Source organism: Hemiscyllium ocellatum, chromosome 20 (assembly GCF_020745735.1).
Source record: "Hemiscyllium ocellatum isolate sHemOce1 chromosome 20, sHemOce1.pat.X.cur, whole genome shotgun sequence".
Classification (NCBI taxonomy): domain Eukaryota; kingdom Metazoa; phylum Chordata; class Chondrichthyes; order Orectolobiformes; family Hemiscylliidae; genus Hemiscyllium; species Hemiscyllium ocellatum.
In genome coordinates, this window is record NC_083420.1 from 25815089 (window position 1) to 25838988 (window position 23900).

Here is a 23900-nt window from a genome sequence, read left to right on the forward strand (position 1 = left end):
TTATCTGATAGTCAGAGGAATTTATTTGACAAACATAAGCCTGCAAACAGTCCAGCATGTCAAACACTGATGACATGATTGAAATGAAACTCAAAGCAAACTGAGCCTCTTAGTATCTGGATTAACTTTTCCATTGCAAGAAATCAGAATTATAAATTACTCACAAGACGACTCCTTGTTAGGGTGCTTTTATTTACATTCCACAAGTTTGAAATTTAGAGAGAATGATAAATTACACAGGGTACAACAAAGGCCTGACAACAGTTGTGGTCATACTGAAACATCAGAGTGAGCCTAGCTGCCCTGTACCTATGATTAATGGACCAATGATGTTTTATGCACAAAATAATAGGCTAATGTAACAGAACTCCTGTCTAAATGGTGGATTGTCATGAAATATTCTGTTGGCTTAAACGACTTCTGCACTGAATAAGTAACCCAACTTTGCTCATCACAAACCAATAATCTGACTGAAGTGAGAATCATAGTTAAGAACAGCAAGCAAGGATTCTGTCGGGGGAGGGGGGGGGGGGGTTGGAGGGAAAAACTTTAATCTTACAAATTTCAGAATATTTTAGGTTCCAGACCATCAAATTCCAATTTTAAAATTCTTATTCTTGTTTTAAAATCTCTGTGACTTTACCTGTCCTCTCGCCTTGTGCCCAGCTTCTCATCTGCTTCCCTGCTTCTAGCTATTTGTACACTTGTAATTTTAATCTCCCCACCACTAGCTTCAGGTGACTGGCTCAAAGCACAATTTTTCTTCACAAACCTCTGTCACCCTAACTTTCATTTTAAGTTATTGCTTAAGACCTATGGTGTAATCCAAGCATTTTTCTCACCTGTCTAATATTAATATTTGGTGACAAATTTCATTTGATAGAATTCCTGTGAAGCAGTTTGCTGCATTGTAATGTAATGAGAAAATTTTAACAAAATGATCCATTTGACTGGCTTGAAACCATTTTAATGCTGATCAGCAATTTATAGGACTTTTATTGCAGTTTACCAGCACCTAGCATGAAGTCAGATGGGAGCACCATTGAAGGAATTTAAGAAAACTCTCAATAATGGAAATATGTTTCTAGCTTTAAAATGTGAAATGGAAACACTGTCACTGGAGGTAGTTATTGTTTTGGCTGATTCAGCGGAAATATTTAAACATTGTACATGTTCTTGATAGTGCAACTTTTCCATTCCACCAGCTCATTGCGATGGAACCATAAGCTAATTTCCTTCTTTGCCACTTCGACCGAGTCACTGGCATGGATGGCATTTCTGTGAGGAAGGACAGCAGAATCAGATTATTGCAAAGTAGTGTGTTGAGTCTTAGTGGCCGAAGTTATGCAAAGTTAGAAGACACATGGGAGAGATGAGAGCCATACGGCATGGAAATAGATCCTCTGGTCCAAGTAGTCCATGATGACCATACCCTTCCAAACATTTCTTATTCATGTGCTTATGCATCTTTTAAACATTGTAAATGTACCCCACATCCACCATTTCCTCGAAGTTCAATCACACACATGAACCACCCTATGTGTATAAAAATAATCTTTCTCCTCTCACCTTAAAAACATGCCCTGAGTCTTAAAATCTCCCATAAGACACAGGAGCAGGAATTAAGCCATTTGGCCCATTGAGTCTGCTCTGGCATTCCATCATGGTTGATAAGTTTCTCAACCTCATTCTCCTGCTTTCTCCCCTTAACCTTTGATCCCCATGACAATCAAGAACCTATTTCAGTCTCAAATATAATCAACAACTTGGCCTTTACAGCCTTCTGTGGCAATGAATTCCATAGATTCACCATTCTCTGGCTGAAGAAGTTTCTCCTCATCTCTCTGTTCCAAAGGGTCATCCATTAGGCTAAGGCTGTGCCATCCGGTCTTAGTCGCTCTTGCTAATGGAAACATTTTCCCAATGTCTGCTGTATGCAGGCCTTTCAGTATTCTGTAAGTTTCAACTATATTCCCCCTCATCCTTCTAAACTCCATCAAGCATAGATGCAGAGTCCTCAAACATTCCTCATATTAAGCCTAACATTCTTGTGAACTTCCTCTGGACCCATTCCAGGGCCAGTACATCCTTCCTGAGGTATGGGGCCCAAATTTCCTCTCCATATTCCAAATGTTATATGACTAGAGTTGCAGAGCTACATCCCTGCACTTAACTACTAACTCAACCTGCAAGTTACAAGAACCCTGTGACTTAAATCCCTTTATACTTGAGATTTCTGAATTTTCTCTCTATTTAGAAAATAGTCTCTGCCTCTATTCTTCCTACCAAAGTGCATGACCTCGCACTTTGCCACATTATTATCCCATCAGCCAGTTTACCCACTCTCCTAACTTTCTAAATCCAACTGCAGCCTCCTCAATACTACCTGTCCTTCCACCTAACTTTGTATGACCTTCAAACCTAGCCAGAATGCCCCGAGTTCCTTCATCTCAATCATTAATGCATAAAGTTAAAAGTTGTGGTCCCAACACTGACCCTTGCAAAACACCACTGACTGAAAAGGATCCTTTTATCTCCACTTTCTGCCAGAAAGCCAATCTTCTATCCATGCTAGTACCTTGCCTCTAACATTGTGGGGTCTTATCTTACTCAGCAGCCTCCTGTGCAGCATCTTGTCAAAGGCCTTCTGAAAGTTTAGGTAAGTAACATCCATTGGTTCTCCTTGGTCTAACCTGCTTGTTACCTCCTCGTAGATTTGTCAGGTATGACTCCTTTGATGAAGCCATGCTGACTTTGCCCTATTTTACCATGCATTTCCAAGTATTCAGAAATCTCATCCTTCACAATGGATTCCAAAATCTTACAGGCAGCCAAGGTCAGGCTAATTGGCTTGTAATTTCCTGCGTTGCTTCACTCCCTTAAAAGGGAGGTTACATTAGCGATTTTCCAGTCCTCGGAGGCCCTCCCTGACTCCAGTGATTCCTGAAAGATATCACTAATGCCTCAATTATCTCTTCAGCTATCTCCTTCAGAACTCGTGGGTGTAGTCCATCTGGTCGAGGTGATTTATCCACTTTCAAACCTTTGTTTTTCTTGCACCTTCTGTGGGTTGCTGACTGCCACATTCCCCTCTGGCCCCACCTCTCTAGAATGTTTGGGATATTACTCAGGTCTTCAACCATGAATACTAATGCAAAGTACTTTGTCAGTTCCTCTGCCATTTCTTTGTTCCCCATTACTACTCCAGTAGCTGAATGTCCCCTTTTGCCTTTTACATTGCTAAGGAAATTTTTGCAATCATCTTTTATCTTACAGCCCAATGTAATTTTCTCCCTTTTTTTAAAAAGTTGTCCTCTGTTGGTCGTTGTAGGCTTCTCACTGCCCTTCACTACATTACATGCTGTCTCTTTTGCACTGTCCCTGACTTCCCTGGTCAACTATGGTTGCCTCATGCTCCCTTTAATATGCTTTTTCCTGGGAATGCATTTTTGCTGTCTCCAAGATTACTCCCAGAAACTCCTGCTGTTCCACTATCTTTCCTCACCCAGTCACTTCTGGTCAGCTCATGCCTCTGTAGTTGCCATTATTCAACTGTAATACTGTTACATCTGATTCCAATTTCTCCCTCTCAAATTCACCCTTTATAGAGATTTATAAAATCATGATAAAGTCACCTTTCTACCTCTGCTCCAGTGAAAAAAGAAGTCCCAGCATCTCCTTATAACTCAAACCCTGTATTCTCACAATCATCCTGGTAAATCTCTTCTGAACTGAAAATGTGTTGCTGGAAAAGCGCAGCAGGTCAGGCAGCATCCAAGGAACAGGAAATTCGACGTTTCAGGAATAAACCCTTCATCAGGCTTATGCCCGAAATGTCGAATTTCCTGTTCCTTGGATGCTGCCTGACCTGCTGCGCCTTTCCAGCAACACATTTTCAGCTCTGATCTCCAGCATCTGCAGACTTCACTTTCTCCTTGAAATCTCTTCTGAACCCTTTCCTGGTCTATTAATATCCTTACTACTACAGAGGACGCCTCCCCAACATCATGTAAACCTCAATGTTATGTCCCAACTCTGATGCTCAAGATCTGAGCAATGATCCTCTTATCCACCCTATCTAAATGCGATGTAAACTTCAAAGAGTTATTCCCTGTACCCCTCTGTGTCTCTATTTTATAACACTACACAAAGTCCTACTTTTAATTGTTCAAGTCTGGCCTTTGTTTGTTTTACCAAAATGCAATACCTCTCATTTATCCAAATTAAATCTCATCTGTTTTACATCCCATTGACCTGATTGATCAAGATCTGTAATCTTCGATAACCTTCTTCACTGTCTACTATGCCACCAATCATCCACAAACTTACTAACCATGCTTTCCATATTCTTATCTAATTCATTTATATAAAAATGACAAACAAAAGTGATCGCTGGTCACAGGCCTCCAGTTTTTTGATTTTGTTCTAATGTAGGTGATACTTAGTATTGTACAGTCGAGGAGCTTCACTTTAAAAGCCAGCCATACAGCACTATTAATATTGTGTTTCTCAGGAAATGGAAGAGTTCACAGATTGAATTTCCACTGGGAGTATTGTAGTCTTCTGCCATCCACCAGCTATGACTCCCAATCAGAGACCCAAGAACTAGTTTTTATTAAAAAGGTTATAGGATTGGAAACTTAGATTAGGGTCAACTATACATTTGAGGTGTACAAGTAGCCTTATTCAACTAAAATATTTTTAGAAGAGCACAGGAATTATTGTGATGTGAATCAGATAAATCCCTTTGACCCAGTGGGCTGCATTTTGGAATTATGGCTTTTATTGCTAGGAGCTTGGAGTTTTAAAATGCAAGGAAGTCTTGTTACAACTGTCAAGCTGTTAGTCAATCAGCATCTTGAATATTGGGTACAGTTCTGGTCCCAATTTCCATTAATGGGAAATCTCAAATTTGGGGACAGTTTAAAATAAGACCTCTCATTTAAACTGAAAACAAAAAAATGCTGGAAATCGCAGCATTTGAAGAGTAAGAGTAATCCAGATTCGATGTTAGCTTGCTATACCTCGAGTTGTGGAGGTTAGATCACAAAGCATTTAAAGAAGGAGACAGACTTTTTAAATATTAGGAGTTGACACGAGGTGTTGAGGCTTGGGAGAGATCAACTATGATTACATAGAAATGTGGGGTAGGATTGAGGGGTTGAATGGCCTGCTTATGTTCTTGTGCTTTAGTTTTGATCTGTTAGAATTATAGATTCCAGAAAGGCCCTATATAATAGACATAGTCCTGCTTGACAGCAAAGGAAACAGGACAGTTAATCAGATGTTGATAGTAGAAAAAATGCTGGAGTTTATTAATAACATTGCAACGTATTTGCAAAATAACAATGATTAGAAACAACAGTTAACTGAAATGGAATGGTTACATTTGACAAATATATTAAGAATTGTTTGGGGTTGTTATTGAAGACACAAAGAAAGATTTAGTATCCTTAGACAGTTTGGAAGGCATTTAATAAAATGCCGCACAACACGTATTACACAAGATAAGGGTTCATGGGAGTGACATGGACAGAATTAGTATGCCAAGGAAATGTGAGTAATGGTAAATGGATCATTTTTTAGGATGTTATGCTGTAACTTTTTAATCAGTACATTTGATACCAGGGGGCTCTTGTTATGCAATAATATCTTTATACCAGGAAGTCTGGGCTCAAGTCTCACCTGGTCAGGAGGTGTGTGATAACATCTCTGAACAGATTGATTAGAAAATAGATTTTTCCCCCACAACTAACATCACTCATTAAGATGAGGGGATAGAGTAAAATGTATCCAAGTTTTCTGAAGATATAAAGAAAGGATATGAAGTGAGCTGGGAGGAGGATATAAGGTGGCTGCAAAGGGAATACAGACTGGTTAACTGATTACGTAAATGGTTGAAAATGGAAGTTCATTTGGGGAAAGTATGAAATGATGCACTTGGGCACAATTAATGGAGAAAACTGGAAATTGTTTATCCTTGTAACCAATAAATGGTTGAATTCATAGGGATCTGTGTCCTAGTAAATGAACTACAGAAAATTAACAAGCAGGCAGAGCAAGGAGTTAAGGTGGCAAAGGGTTCACTAATATTTTATTGCAGGAACAATGAAATCTCCAATTTCATACAACTAGAGCAATTTTGGTCTCCCTGCCATAAGATACAATAATCTTGTAAAGAGGGATGAACATGAGCAGATTATCCTGCAGAGTGATTGAGCTGAAATGAACCTGTAATCTCTGGAATTTAGAAGGACAAGAAAATGACGCTTTTCAAAGTCTAATAAAATTTGACGGATGTTTTATTTCAGAGGAAGTGAGTATTGGCAGTAAAGCTGGTATGTGACATTATTCTTTTTTGCTCTTGGAGAAGTTAGAGGAGAGCTGTTGCCTTGAATACAATTAAGAGACTTTCTCCTCAGATATTTATCTCAAAAATATTGCTCAAGTCACATGTATACCACAGTTTAAGGATAGCAAATTTCATTCTTTTACAAGAACATTAATGAAGCAGATGCCGTTTTATAATGGTTCAGAAGCTTATGATCACTATTGCTGATGTTCGTTCTGTTTCTTAAATCTGGAATAAAACTTCAAACTTCACATTTGAAAAGGTGGGATATGAACTTTTGTTTCTGACTCACTCAAGGTGAGATTTGATCCGACGTCCCCAGAACATTTGCTGGATTACTAGTCCAGTAGCCAACAGCATGCAACCCTACCTGTAGACAGAATATAGCTGGGCTATTTTCCACTTTAAACCATCAATATTTTTAAAAAAATTATTGCTGGAAATACTCAGCAACTCTGGCAGCATATTGAAAATGTGGATGTTCATAATGTTATTTAGTTGTCCATTTCTTTCATCATAGGATGAGGCAGAACCACAGAGCTTCAGTCCAATCTGCTGGTTGGGGGATTGTTTCTTCTGTTCAGCATGCACATAATTCTGTAATCTGTATCTTCAGAAGCACACATTTATTAATATCTGGTGCAACACTTTCTACATTCCTCATTAGACCAAAAATGAAGTTATCTGGATTGATAGTAATGATTAGAGAGTGAGGGATACGAGGTTAAAGATCATAGTGGAATACAATTCTTCTGCTGCTTTCCCTGCTGTCAGGTCCAGTAATAGGGGTCATGGTCTCAAAGCAGGGGTCAGTCATTTAGGACAAGAGAAGGAAAATTTTCTCTGATTCTTTTTGGAAGAATTTTACACTCCAGAGAGACGTAGATTGTTAATTATATTCAAGATTAAGACTGACTGTGTTTCCCTTTGTTTTTGGGAACTGAAATGAATTAGAGAATTAACCATGATAACACTGAATGATAGAGCAGTCTCAAAACTGCTATTATTTAGATACTGGTCACAGTGAACGTGAATAATTTCCTCTATTCAGCTATTTCTACCAAAACAGCTTTAAACAGATTTCAATTCAATTAGTTGGATAATGAAATCAGTGTTCTTACTACATGTCCCTAATAGGAGATTTGTGGTGAGTGGGGTTCGCTGATTTTTGTGAACATGGGTAATCCAGCTAAGATCAAACTCTTACTTTCATCTCTGGCACAACTAATTCAGTGAAAGATTTTTACATTTTTCCATCCGACCCTACCTGCTAATGTGTACACACAAGTCTCCTCTCACGGTTCCTGGTTGAGCCAAGGCAGGATCAGTATCACCCACCATCATACGGGATATACGCACTACATCACAACCTTCCCAAACCTGCAAGGCAAGAGCATCATTAATTGCAGACGACAAGGCAGGAGGTTCAAGCTTCAGTCACCATTTGGCTGCACAGCTGATATGACGCTTTAACACTAAAGGAACAGAAAGAAAGTGCAAGAGGTTTAGAAAAAGATGGAGAAATGGGCAAGATTTACTGTGCCACTTCCCTCCACATAGCAACAAACAAGAGTCCTCATATATCCAGTCAGAGAAGGGAGTTGAGGGGTTAGTTGGTTGGGGGAAGAATATAGAGAGAGGGAGAGAGATAATAACATACATGGTGGTATCTCCATCACTTTTACTGCCAAAGTTGGAGAGGTGATGGAGATGCCACCATGTACATTATCATCTCTCTCACATACATTGTCCTTCTGCAATGGAATCTCAGATTCAGAGGTTAACTCCTTCAATACTTAATACTGCATTACTGTTTCTTGCCATTTCTTACCATAAGAATGATGGGTCCCGAACTCATGTACTGAATCAATGCAGAATAAAAAGGCTTCTCCTGCAGATCGTGATAATGCTTCAAAAGCACATCTCGAGAGGGCTGAAACAAAGTAATTGAATGTGTTAGTCAAGCACACTAAGTCTACAACAACCCTGAACATGCATCTTCCAACTCGATATTTTACTATTCCAGTGACTGAGTCTGTTGACCCACCAGAACAGCAAAGCGTCACATACACGCACAAATAAAGTGGCATTGGAATGAGGAGCTCAACCAGAACATGGAGTGCACCACGTAGCCAGAGGCTGTCTTCTGGACACAATGTTAAACCAAAAAGAATATAAAAGATCCAACAACATAATCTGTAACAATATCAAAAATATTAGATGGCTGTAGTCTCAGGGAAATATTGCAATTTAATTCTTGCATGGACTGTGGATATTTCTGGCAAGACCAGCTTTTGTTGCTTGCTCATCCCTCATTTTCATTGAGAAAGTGATGCCATGTTAACATCTTGGACCAGTCATTCACATGGTACAGCCACATACTTTAGGGGAAAAAAAAAGAGTTTCTCCCAGAATTTGGTCTGACAACAATGCATGAGTGCTGATATAGTTCCAATGTTTGGCTGTTATGTGGCCTGCAGGAGAATGAAACCAATGATCCTGCTACACTTGTCAGAGGTTAGCGAGCTCCAATTATTTTAAGCACACATTTACTTTGAATTTAAGTGCAATCCTGTAATTACCCTACAGAAAATACAGAATGAACAGATTTTAGCACTTTATATGTAAAACCTTAATATTTCATTTTGTCCTTTACTCACCACGCCTCAGTGTGACAAAAATGCACTGACATAATGTGATGTCTAGATTGTAATGAGACTGCCAGTCAATGGTGGGGCGACACGGTGGCTCAGTGGTTAGCACTGCTGCCTCAGAGCACAACCTGGGCTCGATTCCAGCCTCGGACAACTGTCTGTGTGGAGTTTGCACATTCTCCCCCCACAATCCAAAAGATGCTAAATTGTCCGTAGTGCTAGATGCATTAGGCAGGGGTAAACATAGGGTCGGGGTGGGTTACTCTTCGGAGGGTCGGTGTGGACTTGTTGGGCCAAAGGGCCTGTTTCCATACTGTAAGGAGTCTAATTTAAAATCCCTGTTTTGAGAGACACAGTTCTGATACTTGGACTTGATTATCTTCATTTGGGAGAACACTGTCTCAAGATATATGGAGTCAAAGCAAGCTTTCATCTTAAATGCACAGGATGACAGAAGTGGGTATTTCCCCACTGTTTTGAGTCTCAAAAATTGGTGCCTCTTGATCTTTTGCAGATTAATAGTCTTAATGTCAACTCCACTGCTCTCTAAAATCAAAATTTGGTAACCAATCCAATGTCAACTTAAATGAATGGATTTGAGACAAATATAATTTGTTCCATCACATCTAATTCCAGAGATTGAATCTGTCTAAAATTTAAATGTGCGTAGAAGTTCCCTGCATGGAACCATTTTTCTCTGACATTTTATCTAGACTTTGTGTCATTTGTCACTGCACCAGAAAACATTGTGGACTTTTCTCATACAATGCTGATTAGGATCGTATACTCAATTCGAGAGAGAGCCCTTCAGCACTGCTTGTTTAAATCTTTACTTGAACACTTTTGTCCAAAGCATGCTGTCCAAAGGAAAACTATGTTTGAATTTATAATGGATCAGGGTGTTGTTCCAAATTCCCCTTCTTACTCAGCAGTATAACTTGGTGACATTTCCAAGACACATGCTCTCATCTTCTACAGTTGTGAACAGAAATTCATTTTCTCATTCTATGTGGAAGGTGTACATTTTTAGTTAATTTAGATGGTCCAGGTTTATCACTCATTATTATTACTTCACCTTGAGGTGTGTAACATCACACTGGTTATACTGCAATGGATCCTCGCATCTAGAACATCCAGAATGTTGCTGAGTGCTTTCAAGCTAAGAGGCACAGGAGATCACTTCTATGGTCGCAATTTTGTTTTCCCCCAGGACCCTTGGTTAGCTTAATATTAAATATGGGATGTGGTAGCATTCTCCGTAATTTTTTTTTGTCCTGTCAAGACCTATTAGACAAGCAATGAGGAAAAAAATGCAGAAATACAGCAAACAGGTGGAAGAGTGGGACTAGCCGAGCAGCTCTTGGACAGCGTCTACAAGAACACAAGTTGAAAAGTTTCCTATGTTTTCAATACCGTAAATATACTGGCTTCACGCAGTTTCTAGGATACTTCTACTCAATTAATTATATTGCCGTCACAAAAATGCAGATCGTAATGATACCTCACTGGATTAAACTGAAACATGATGCAACAAGCTGGCAAAGCCTGTTAATAGCATTCATTCTCTCTAGCTGCATGACCCCCACAAGCAAAAGTTACAGGGCAGCATGACAGTGGAGTTGCCCATGGTGAAAGAACGCAGGCATGTAGTGAGATTGACAGTCGATCAGAATCTATACATCAGAGACCACAGCTCTAGGTTAAAGTGGTCATGGACTTTGGAAGGGACTGTTGAATTAGTCTTGGCAAGTTCCTGCAGCACATTCTGTACATGCACACCCTGCTGCCACTGTGTTTGTGGTACAGGCAACGAATGTTTAAGTTGGAGGAGTACCCACAAGTGCACTGCTTTGTCCTGGATTGTGTTGAGCTTCTTGGGTGTTGAGTCTGCACTCACTGAAACAATTGGAGAGTATTCCATCACACTCCTGACTTAAATGAATGGATTTAAGACAAATATAATTTGCTCCATCACATCTAATTCCAGAAATTGAATCCGTCCAAATTTAAATGTGCGTAGAAGCTCCCTGCATGGAACCATTTTTCTCTGACATTTTATCTAGACTTTGTGTCATTTACCACTGCACCAGAAAACATTATGGACTTTTCTCATACAATGCTGAAAATGTGTTGCTGGTTAAGGCACAGCAGGTTAGGCAGCATCCAAGGAACAGGAAATTCGACGTTTCGGGCCAGAGCCCTTCATCAGGAATAAGGAGTGTGCACCAGGCAGGCTAAGATAAAAAGGTAGGGAGGAGGGGCGATGGAGATGTGATAGGTGGAAGGAGGTCAAGGTGAGGGTGATAGGCCGGAGTGGGGGTGGGGGCGGAGAGGTCAGGAAGAGGATTGCAGGTTAGGAGGGCGGTGCTGAGTTGAGGGAACCGACTGAGACAAGGTGGGGGGAGGGGAAATGAGGAAACTGGAGAAATCGGAGTTCATTCCTTGTGGTTGGAGGGTTCCCAGGCAGAAGATGAGGCGCTCTTCCTCCAACCGTCGTGTTGTTATGTTCTGCCGATGGAGGAGTCCAAGGACCTGCATGTCCTCGGTGGAGTGGGAGGGAGTGTTAAAGTGTTGAGCCACGGGGTGATTGGGTTGGTTGGTCCGGGCGTCCCAGAGGTGTTTCCTGAAGCGTTCCGCAAGTAGGCAGCCCATCTCCCCAATATAGAGGCGGCCACATCGGGTGCAGCGGATGCAATAGATGATGTGTGTGGAGGTGCAGGTGAATTTGTGGCGGATATGGAAGGATCCCTTGGGGCCTTAGAGAGAAGTAAGGGAGGAGGTGTGGGCGCAAGTTTTACATTTCCTGCGGTTGCAGGGGAAGGTGCCGGGAGTGGAGGTTGGGTTGGTGGGGGGTGTGGAGCTGACGAGGGAGTCACGGAGGGAGTGGTCTTTGCGGAACGCTGATAGGGGAGGGGAGGGAAATATATCCCTGGTGGTGGGGTCCGTGCAAATTAGGATCATAAACTCAATTTGAGAGAGAGTTCTTCAGCACTGCTTGTTTAAATCTTTACTTGAACATTTTTGTCCAAAGTGTGGGTGGTGGACAGGGCTTGAGGACTCAGGACAGGAATTACTCATTACAGAATTTCCAACCTCTAATCAACTCTTGTAATCACGGTATTTAAATTGTTTACATTCTCCACGTTGTTGGATAGATGTTGGTGTTGCAGCTGTACTAGAACTACTTGACTATGCCAGTTCTAGAGCACAGGTTTTCAGTGCTGGCATATCTTCAATGTCCATAAATTCAGCAGTATCCAGCGTTTTCAGCTGTTTCTTGATATCACAGAGTGTCTACTTGGCACTTCTGGATCAATATGATTGCAATTACATCTATTTCATCTGCTTTGCAATTTGCATCAATATGCTGGGCTCCACCATCAGTGAAGATGAGAATATCTACAGAGCCTTCTGCTGCAGTTAGTTTAATTGCCGACAAGATTACAGAGCATTGATATTATCCATTGGCATAAGACTATATTTGTATCCTTTAATACTGCTTTAGCTGTTTGGTTTACTAAGTAGTTCCATGTTATAGCTTCATCAGTTTAACAACTCATTTTTAAGAAAGCCTGGTGCTGCTCCTACCTAGCAGGCCCTCTTGCACACTTCATTGAACCAGGATTAACCTCTTGGCTTGATAATGATGGAAGAGTGAAAGATGTTCTGGGCCTTGAGGTTACAGGTGTTGTTGAATTGAATTCTGCTGACAGTGCAATGCCATATTTGCCGAATTGCTACATTTGTTCTGAATATATCCTATTTAATACAATGGTAACATAATACAAAATTATGCTCAGTGTGGTGACAAGATATGGTCTTCATAAATGATTCCTACCTTATTATGGACAAATGCACCTATAACAGATCGATTTGAGAGATCATGGTGTCTTAGGATTTTCCCTTTGTTCCCTCATCACCTGTGGCAGACCACGCCTGGCAGATATGTCCTTAAGAACTCCATCAGCTCAGTCAGAATTGGTGTGATTGAGGTATTCTTGATGGACAGTGAAGACTCCCACTCAATATACTTTTGCCCTTGCCAACTCCAACAAGAAAGAGTACTGATTCAATAGCCAGGAACAGTGATAGATGTTAACCTACGGGTCAGAGTCTGACCTGACACCACGGGATATAATGGTGCTGGGAGTCTATGCTGAGGACCTCATGACAACTCCATCCTAACTGTACACAATCATGCCACCAACTCTGGCAGACTTAATCTATCAGTCAGCCCTTATTGTACCTGCACAAGTTTCAGCCCCATTAGCTGGAATCCCCTCTTCTCAAACCGTTGGATGATTTCTCCAACGAGCTGCCTTTGGACTCCATCTGGTTTCACAGCCACTAGTGTTTGCTCATGAATCTCAATCCCTGTATGAGGAGGAAAAAGATTAGAAATTGGTATGATTAGATTAGATTCCCTACAGTGTAGAAACAGGCCCTTCGGCCCAACCAGTCCACACCGATCCTCCAAAGAGAAACCCACTCAGACCCATTTCCCTCTAATGCACCTAACACTACGGGCAATTTAGCATAGCCGATTCACATGACCTGACATCTTTGGACTGTGGGAGGAAACTGGAGCACCTGGAGAAAACCCACGCAGACACTGGGAGAATATGCAAACTCCACACAGACAGACAGTCACCCGAAGCTGGAATCAAATCTGGGACCCTGGTGCTGTGAGGCAGCAGTGCTAACTACTGAGCCACCGTGCCTCGTTTATATCTAAGCCAAGTGCACTCCATTCCACCTTCCTTTTCCTCCTTGTCCACCTCCCCATAATCCCCTTCACCTCTTTCCATCATTCCCTACACCACCTTCCTCCTTTTTCTCCACCAACCCCAATTCCCTCAACCACCTTCTCCTCCCTCCCCTCAAAAACACACACACATTCTTAGGAGCAATGTATCGGTCAGTGAGAAGCATGTTACGTAAAAGTTTGGGGTCTTTCATTATTAAATTTAAAAAAAGATCACATTGGAATTTCTTTTGAGTGTTAAAGATCATGAAACCAAAGCAGCCGTGATAACAGAATGTCAGAAGAGTCTCATAGGCCTGAATCGCTGCTTCTTGTATATTTATAGGCAACACACATTCTTTAATAACAGCTTAAACAGGGAATGCCAAATGAATAAATATGGCTACTTTCAGTATGATGTATTTTAAAGCATCTGTATACATAGTAAAGTCACAAAAGAAACAACATTGATGAGGCTGGTCAGTTCACTTTATTGCTCAAAATCTCAGGTACAAAGCCTTTCAAGAAGTAGAAAGGTCCATTGTAAAGAGTATTACAGTGCTTTACAGAAATCCATATAAACATATATACCTCTAATACTGAACTTGCCCATTGGAAAGCACTGACTAGCACAGGTGTTCATATGACAACACTGCTTACACCACAGGCACTAATTTTATTTGAAGATCTCTTACCGAGTATAAAATGCACTTTTACAGCAGATGTTTAAACATCTATCAGCAGTAAGGGGTTTAAAAAAAAACTTGCTACTTTCCAAATTTACACTAACATTTGGAGGGGTTCAATTGCAAGAACAAAATATATTATCCATTCAAGCAACCTTGAAACAGTGGCTTCCTTCACAACTACATCTGTATTTGTCTATTTATAAATCTGTCACAAGCCAGTAAGCTAGATTAAGTGCTGTTCAAATAAAGCAAGCAATTTATGCCGAGCCTCAATATGAATTGCTTGTACTGAAGGGCAATAGGTGTTATTTATTTAACAGGTCAGATACAAAGTCAGCTCTGAATTTGAGTAGATTAGATAACTGATTTAAATTGCTAACAACAGCATTTAAAAAAGGTGTCTCTATCTCTGATCCAGGAGACCTGCTCTAGAGATGTGTAATAATATCCCTAAACAGGTCAATTTAAAAAAACCTTTAAAAAAATAACATTTTCCAAATGCAGGCTTCACTGACATGACCAGCAGTTATTGCCCGCCTCTAGGGGACCTTGAAAAGATGGTGGCGGCTTTCTTGAACCACTGCAGTCTGTAGTGAAGGTGATCTCAAAGTTATCAGGCTAAGTTCCAGGATTTTGAACACATGATCACAAAGAAAGGAGGACATTGTGCGACTTGGCACAGCAGTGTTTCATGCACCTGCTGTCCTTGCCCTTAGGTGACACAGAATGGATTTGGAAGGCTCTGCAAAAGTGTTTGTTCTGAAAGAGTGGTGTTTATGTGAGAGATTCATGTTGCCCTTTAGCCTATTCCTCCATGAGGATTGTGACAAATCTGGTTGTGGGATCTCGTCTGAAAGTCGAGATGTTGCAACTACAGGCAGAACTCATCCATGCAAATAATGATAATAATACCAATGATATTATTTAGCTGTGGTGTGTACTGCATTGTAACATGGGCTGGAAACCTGACATGAAAGGAAGTAAACCATAAAAGGCCAGGTGAAGGGTGCCTTGAGCTAGGCTTTCGTTTGTACACACATCAATTCTAATCAATAGATTGGAACAGACAAATCACAAACAGAAGCTACCATTATATCGAACAGAATCTCCCAACCAGATCTAATGGAGTAGTTTTAGGTTGACAGTAACATTCTACAGCATTCAGACATGAACAGTTACAGTAATATCAACACGACACCAAGTTTAATTCATTTCAAAGAATATGATAACATGGTGGGTCTCTTAATGAAAAGTAAAATTGACAATCTGGAAAGATTAGTTCAAACCCCACTACGACAATTTGAATTCAAAATACAATTGAATTAAAATTAATAATATTGTCTATGAAGCTACTTTTTATTTTTACGGCCCTGTTCTTCAGGGAGGGAAACCCACTCTATTTGCCCAATTCTGGGCAATTACAAATGCCTCAAAATGACCTAACGAACCACTTAGCTGGAAGTTTACACTGCCTTTGCCATAAATGTGTATGAAGTGCTGACCTCATCAGCCACATGCTTATCCAATGGATGAACAAAAATTGTGTCTGAAGATGAAGGGGCTATCATGATTCAATAGCTCAGTCTGTCAAGAGATTTTATTACACACCTTTGGAGCAGGTGGGACTTGAATCCGAGTCTCATGTCCCTACCTCTGAAGCAGAAGGCCCAGGTCCCACCTGCTCCAAAAAAAGGTGCTTATTAACATCACTGAACAGGCTGAAGAGAAAATATTTTAGAGTAATTTTGTTAACAGTTGTACATCACACGGTTAACTTGATGTAATTAACTTTGACACCTTAATTTTTCATCCATTCTACTGAAGCTAAACAAATGTTGCAACTTCATTAAAACAATTCTCCTGATTAGTTAAACAAATGAGAATTGTGCATACTGGAGAGCGGAAACAAAAATTGCTGGAGAAACTCAGCAGGTCTGGCAGCATTAGTGGAGAGAAACTATCAGTATTTTGAGCCACGTGACTCTATCCGTTATCCAACAGTTTTTGCCCCTTGATTATTTGTACTCAAATCTGGCTGTGCAGGGACATTATCGAGCGGTGGAGGCCAACAGTACGTATCACCATTTCCCTTTCAAGGTAACCCGGTGGAGCAAGTTACAAATTAAACCAGGCTGGAGGTGCCACAATTCTTTGCAATGCAGTTAAAAGAAGTTAGTTAAGACAGTAACAAACGAAAGCATCTGATATCCTGTCTATAAATAAGATACTTTTTAAAAAAAAATATTTGTTTTCAATGCCAAGGGTTCACAACAATGAATCAGTTGTGTAAGCACGCAAATTTGAAATCTACTTAATTATATTTACTTGAATGAAGTTAAGCTTTAATTGAAAAAAATTCTGAAACGAAATCAAATCTGTTTAAACAGAAGGACGTGTTGCCATTAGGTTCATGACAAATTACTGTAGTCACATTCATGACGCTGTTAGAACTCGTGAGCAATTTGCCCAAAAGAACACAGCCACTCTGTGGACTGCTCTCCCATCAACCAGGAATTTTCAACTACAAATCAACTTAAAAATTTATTTTTTATCATCCCTAATGAATTAAATTCAATCACTCAACCCAAGATCACACTAAAATAAATAAATAACTTTATGCAGGAATCATATTTTCGGATGTGCCTCGCTTGGAAACTCAAAAATCATTTCACCCGCGTCCTGCTGAGCTCGGAATAAATAAATAAACCCAGTAACTAACTGACTGACATACTTAGGGACTGGCACAGAAACAGATGCAAAATAACATTAAAATATTCTTATTGTCACAGCAACCTCCATACCAGTTGCACGAATATGAATCAACTTATTAACAATAATTTGGCCTCGACATTACAACGAGCCACAAGTTCTTTGTTTCCAAACTCGCAGCGGAAAGTTTGGAGCAAGGGCCCGGTACTTACCCGCTGAGTAGAAACGGATTCCAACGGCGGCCCAGGCCAGCCTGGGGGTCTCTACAGGCGGAGGAAAGCCGCGAACCACCCCCCCTTTTAGCCATCGCCTCAGTCCCCGCAGCAACATCACTCCAGGGGCCGGGAGCCGCTTCCTCCGCCTCAGTCCCCACAGCCCGGACGCGGAACTAGGCGTCTGTCTGTAACACACCCCTCCACCAATCCCAGCCCAGCAGAACAGCACCAATCAGAGCCCAGCATCAGCTCCCTCCACCAATAGCGTTCTGAATCTTCTGCACCTTAAACTATTTACTAAACTTGTCCTCATGAGATGGAACAAGCAGTGCTCGGCTACAGGAAGGTTCAACGCTGTGTATAGTCAGAGGTAATACTGCAATAGGGGACCATGGTGTAGATAAAAGTATTTTCTTTTCAGAAGCAAGACGCTATTAAAAGAGCACAACATTCTTCCTGTAATTTGATCATTGAACTTCCCTTACCCACCAAACCAGTTTATGTATTCACTCTCTCTTGCTTAGTTGTCGAACTTTGAAGTGAACAATTTGGCCTCCATGTGTTGGAGATAAGGGGGAGGGGGGGAGGGGGTGAGGGGGTGAGGGGGTGGAAGGGCACAGCAAGCCTGGCAGCATCAGGAAGTAGACAAGTCAACGTTTCCAGGGTAACCCTTCTTCAGGACTAGGTGTAAGGAGAGCTGGAGAGAAAAGGGGAAGGGATGGTGAGGTAGGATAGGTGAGCACAGGTAGAGGGTTCGATCAGAGGAATGGGGAGGGGGGGGGGTGGAATAGTGTGGAAAAGGTTTGGGGATGAGATGGAAGTTTATGAAATTGAAGAACTCTACTTTGAATCCTCTGGGCTATAGGCTGCCGCCCAGGTGGAAGATGAGGTGTGGTTCTTCCAGATTGCTGTTTGAATTGTCGCTGCAATGGAGGTGGCTGAGGATGGTCATGTCAGAAAAGAGAGTGGAAAGGGGAATTTAAATAGATGGTGACAGAGAGGTCTGGTTATCCTCTGCGGGCCTGACTTCACTAACCTTTCCCCAAGCTAAGTTTGGTCTCCCTGCTGTAGAGAAGACTACATTGGGTACACCAGACACAGTAAACAAGGTTGGAGGAGAGACAGGTGTTGGGGCCCTGGGTGGAGTATGGGGGGGGGGGGGGGGGAAAGGAGGGGGAAGGAGGGGGGGGGGGGGAGGGGGGGGGAAAAGGGGGAAAATGGGTCGCTGGCAGGTTTTGCATCTTCTATGGTTGCAGGGGGAAGGTATCTGGGGGTTTAGGAGTGTTGATCGGGAGAGTGGCGTAAATCAAAGATTGGTAAAGGGAATAGTCCCTGCATCTCAGCCAGGCCTGGATGGGCTAACTAGACTTCCCAGTCACCACCCATTTTAATTCCCTTTCTGACATGACCATCCTCTGCCTCTTCCATTTCCACAGCAATTAGACAGCAAATTGGAAGTACACCACATCATCTTTCCTAGACAGCATACAACCCAGAGAACCCAACTTCTGCGTTTTCCAATTTCATAACCTCCTTTCTCATTCTCAGACTTTTTCCACCCATCTCCATTCCTCCGATTGAATCTCCCTTCCAGACACCAACCAGATTCATTCCCCATCAACCAATCAGATCGTACCCTCTGTGCCCACCTATCTCAACCTCACCACACTGCACCTCTCCCTATCCCCCAGCCCCTTTTTCTGCATCTCCCCATACACCCATCCCCAGTCCTGAAGAAGGGTTACACCCAAAACGTTGACTTCACCTCCTGATGCTACCTGGCTTGGTATGTTCTTCCAGCCTCCTGTTTGTCCACCTTGGATTCCAGCACCTGCAGGTTTTTGTTTTCTCTTCCATATGTCGACGACAATGACTGCACTTCAAAACCAATTTATTGGGGAATACTTTAAGATGCATGTTAAGTTATGTTACTTGACAGGAACACCAGTGCAAATCCTCCACATTGGAATCATTTCAACTTGTGATGTTTAAGCCATATTATTTTATTCTCAATTTATATTGTAGAAATTGTCAAGCAGAACATAAAGATCTAATCCAATTTTTTTGTTTGAGAATTAATTGTGCAATCATGTTTTTATAACATAATATTAACAGGTTCTGTTAAATAACTATTTAGATACAGCGCAAAAGGATGTTCTGCTAGGATTATATGAATACAGGTCCCAGTTCCATGTGATCTGAGAGCACTACGGCAAAAGTCCTTTCTCACACTTACAGTAATTATTTCCTGGAATAAAAAGTGATTATTTACTGTAATTTTATGCTTTGTAGATAAGTGAATATATTGTTAAAATGGATTGGTTGTGAATCATAGTCAGCAAATATTAGTACAAATGAAGACTTGAATTGGTCAGACACCTGAGATGTCATTATAACAGGTTCAGTCTGACTGTATGAATTATTGCCAGATCGCTATACACCACAGGAAATAATGTATTGACATTGATCTTTCCCTCAGTCATGTGACAAGACAAAGGAACAGTACAATAAAGTAAATTGCTTGCCTTACCTTAGCCGACTCGGTCTCCTTGTGCTGCTAAAAAAATAAAGACTATGCAGGAGTTCATATAGTAACTTCAGTAAGCCACAGTGGCCAAGGCTGCCTCTCCTTTCCCTAGGATCAGCAGTGCAAGATTAGTTTCACATTATTCAGCACAAAGTTTGCATCACCAATCCATCTTGTCTGTGACCCCCTAGCTCCAGACTGCTCATCTATTGCATTACCTGCATGATACAAGATATGCCAATCTCATTGTCAAGAATGTATTCCTGGAGATGCCAGCACAATTTGTTAGGATTGGCAATCTTGCATCAAAATCTGTGGAATATCCAGCAGGGGGCACTTGTTTGGAGTCAGTAAATATGAAGTTGGATAAGCACAGATCAGACAGCATCTGAGCAGCAAGTTAAAAATCACAACCCCAGATTATAGTCCAACAGGTTTAATTGGAAGCACTAGCTTTCTGAGCGCTGCTCCTTCATCAGATGGTTAGGTACAACACAATTGTAAGACACAGAATTTATGGCAAAAGTTTAGTGTGATGTAACTGAAATTATACATTGAAAAATACCTTGATTGTTTGTCAAGTCTCTCATCTGTTAGTTTCATTTCTTTCATATGTAAATCACAAAACTTTTTAAAAAAAGTTATATTCTCCAGTTAACTTTAACAATTGGTGTCAGCCCAGATAATGTGTTGAAGGTGTTAGCCCCATGTGCTGCTGTCTGTGCCATAATGTTTTGACTGATGCTAATCTAAAAAATGAATTAACAGAATCTTATATAGATTCTTGCAGTTTTTGAGCAAAGTACAGTGTAACTGTGCAAGTACAAATTCACCCCCCAAACATATGTGTGTATGTGGGTTTGTGTGTGTGTGTGTGTGGGGGGCGGGGGGGGGGGGGTGTTGTGATTATCTGCAAGTGAGTGTATGTGAGAGTGTAAAGGGGTCTAAGTCTGTGAGAAGGTGTATGTAGGAGTGTGTATGGGTGCCTGTGTGTCAGAGTGCAATGGGGTCACCTGTAATGTGACATGAACCCAAGGTCCTGGTTGAGGCCCTCCATATGGGTACTCATAGGGAGGGCCTCAACCAGGACCTTGGGTTAATGTCACACTACAGGGGACCCCATTGCACTACACACACACACCCCCTCTCACAGACTTAGACCCCTGTACACTCACATGCATGTATACATACTCACTGACACTCCACTCTACTCTTCCCCTCCCCCTTCCCCCAACATACAAACACATGTTTGTGGGGTGAATTTGTACGCAGTTACATTGTACTTTGCTTTAAAACCGCATGAATCCATGTAAGGTTCTGTTAATTCATTTTTTATATTAGAATCAGTCAAAACATTATAGCAGACAGCAGCACACAGGGGGCTAAACTTTTGCTTTAAATTCAGTGTCTCACAATTGTGTACTCCACAACCACCTGATGGAGCAGCGCTCCAATTGCTAGTGCTTCAACATAAACCTGTTGGACTATAGCCTAGTGTTTGTGATTTTTAACGTTGTACACCCCAGTCCAACACCAGCATCACCAAATCTGAGCAGGAAAGGAGAATCTGAGCTACAGGGAGAGGCTGAACAGGCTAGGGCTGTTTTCCTTGGAGCGTCGGAGGCTGAGGGCTGACCTTATAGAGGTTTACAAAATTATGAGGAGCATGGATAGGATAAATAGACAAAGTCTTTTTCCTGGGATTGGGGGATCCAGAATTAGAGGGCATAAGTTTAGGGTGAGAGGGGAAAAGATGTAAAAGAGGCCTAAGGGGCAACTTTTTCTGGTACATGTATGGAATGAGCTGCCAGAGGATGTGGTGGAGGCTGGTACAATTGCAACATTTAAGAGGCATTTGGATGGGTATATGAATAGGAAGGGTTTGGAGGGATATGGGCCGAGTGCTAGCAGGTGGGACTAGATTAGGTTGGGATATCTGGTCGGCATGGACGGGTTGGACCGAAGGGTCTGTTTCCATGCTGTACATCTCTATGACTAAATCCTTTGTCAGGACTGGGGAAGCTGCCCACAAGAGGCAGCGAAGGGAAGGATAGTTAAGATGGTGATAAGTGGATACAAGTAGGGGGTTTTGTGATTGGCTCCACCCTTTTTACTGACCAATCACAATAACCAGGGAGAAAGTGAGGACTGCAGATGCTGGAGGTCCAAGTCAACAGTGTGGGGCTGGAATAAGCACAGTAGGTCAGACAGCATCCGAGGAGCAGGCAAGTTGATGTTTTGGGCAAGAGTCCTGATGAAGGGCTCTTGACCAAAATGTCTATTCTCCTATGCCTTGGATGCTGTCTGACCTGCTGTGCTTTTCCCAGCACCACACTCGACCCCAATCACAACAACCCCCTGTCTGCATCCAATGATCACCAACCCACCTACCGTTTCACCAGCAGACTGCTCTATTCTGGCTTCCCCTCCCCAATCCTGATAAAGGATCTCCACCTGAAACATTGACTTTCCTGCTCCTCGGATGCTGTCTGACTGGCTGGGCTCTTCCAGCTTCACATCTATTGATTCTGACTTCAACATCTGCAGTCCTTACTGTCTCCTAGGCACTTGATTGGAGTTGGTCAGAAATCCTGTGTCATATAATGGGAACAAACAGTTGCCATCCATCCAGGGTTATTCAGGAAACTTCAGGAACCAAAACAAAGGGCCAGATAGAAGAATAGGACTCCAAGGATGTCAGCCCAAATAGTAAAATTAGTCTGTAATTTTAATACACTTCACATTGGAAGTCCTCTGCATGTTGCAAATAGGGACCCTAGAATCAGCTTGAAGATTTTAAAGAAAACTGAATTACACTGAGGGCAACTCATAATATACAGTATAACCAGAGGTCTTTGGGTGGGGGAAAGCGAGGAGGGAGTAGAGGGGGCAGAATAATGCATTCCTTCAGTTCAAGAATGCTTGTTCTGGCAATATTAACAGAAACCACCATTCCTCCCTATTCTCACTTTTGCCAGTTTAAATTTACTCTAATCATTTTCCTTCACCTTTCTGGTCACTCCCTTGCAAATTCCTGCCTTCTGACTCCCCCTTCACCAAACAATTGCCTTCTTTCCCCTTGAAGCACATAATGGAGGCTACTGCTGATGACTCGAATATCTAAGCCTCTTTGATATCTTGAAGGTCAGTAGGTATCAGCACCTCTCTTGTCTTTACATTAATGAAATCGAACATTAGATATGTAACATTCCTGTTGCTTGGACACGGAAAGTTAGCTGCCCATATTTTCTTTGCAGTTCAACATTTGTCAAATATGGGTAAAATGTGGAAAATCCTGTTGAATGGAAGGGAGAAAGAAGGCTCATTTCATGCATTTCTACTGAACACAACTGAAAAAGAGGGATCAAAATAAGTTATATTTAAGCATTCCTGTTTCTCCCACACCCAAATTATACATTTGCTGTAAACCCCACAATGTAGAAACTCCAACTAAATGGGTCAACTAATCTCAACGTGCTGAGTTGGCCCCACAACACAATTCTGTGAGTTTGTGCGAGGATCCTACATCAGATTTTTAACCCTTTGCTGTGATACAGATGGCCCAGTGTTGCTTTTGTACTTGTGTGCTCAAGTGGTGGAGATTCTTAGAGATCCCAATAATTCCCAAATGCCTGCTGAAGCCAAACACTTATTAGGATCATCGTTTATTAAAAAAAGTCATATCTACACAAAAGTTGAAAAATTGCAACTTATTAAAAGACTAAAGTTCTGCAATGGAATGTCACAAAATCAACCCAAACAGTAAAACCAGTGTGTAATTTTAATACACTTCGCATTGTAAGTGTTCAGGCACAATACAGAGTCTCATATGTACATCCAGAAACACTGAGCCCCGGTGAAAGCTGGAACCTGTTTATAATTGCATCAGTGTCCACTTTTACACAAAGTATTACCATAATCCTAAAAAAATAAACAGAGTCCACTTTATACATGGTGCAAGCTGCATGGGGCAGCACCTGTCTTGCACATACTTGCAATGACTGTACAAA

The 23900-nt window shown here is 41.5% G+C and overlaps 1 protein-coding gene across 2 annotated transcripts; it reads right to left on the reverse strand.

The window, feature by feature from the left end:
• Positions 1-172: 172 nt before the first annotated feature.
• Positions 173-17541, reverse strand: LOC132825422 (nucleoside diphosphate kinase A-like). Of its 2 annotated transcripts, none has more exons than XM_060840670.1 (5): positions 17361-17541; positions 13253-13380; positions 8184-8285; positions 7620-7732; positions 173-1278 (listed from the first exon to the last, which is right to left on the reverse strand). In XM_060840670.1, exons 1-5 carry the CDS (start codon positions 17476-17478, stop codon positions 1158-1160), a joined length of 582 nt encoding a protein of 193 aa, XP_060696653.1. In that variant the 5' UTR covers positions 17479-17541; the 3' UTR covers positions 173-1157. The 2 variants fall into 2 exon arrangements, with proteins under 2 accessions (XP_060696653.1, XP_060696652.1); XM_060840669.1 differs by lacking the exon at positions 173-1278 and adding an exon at positions 6018-6962.
• Between the last annotated feature and the right edge of the window lie 6359 nt (positions 17542-23900).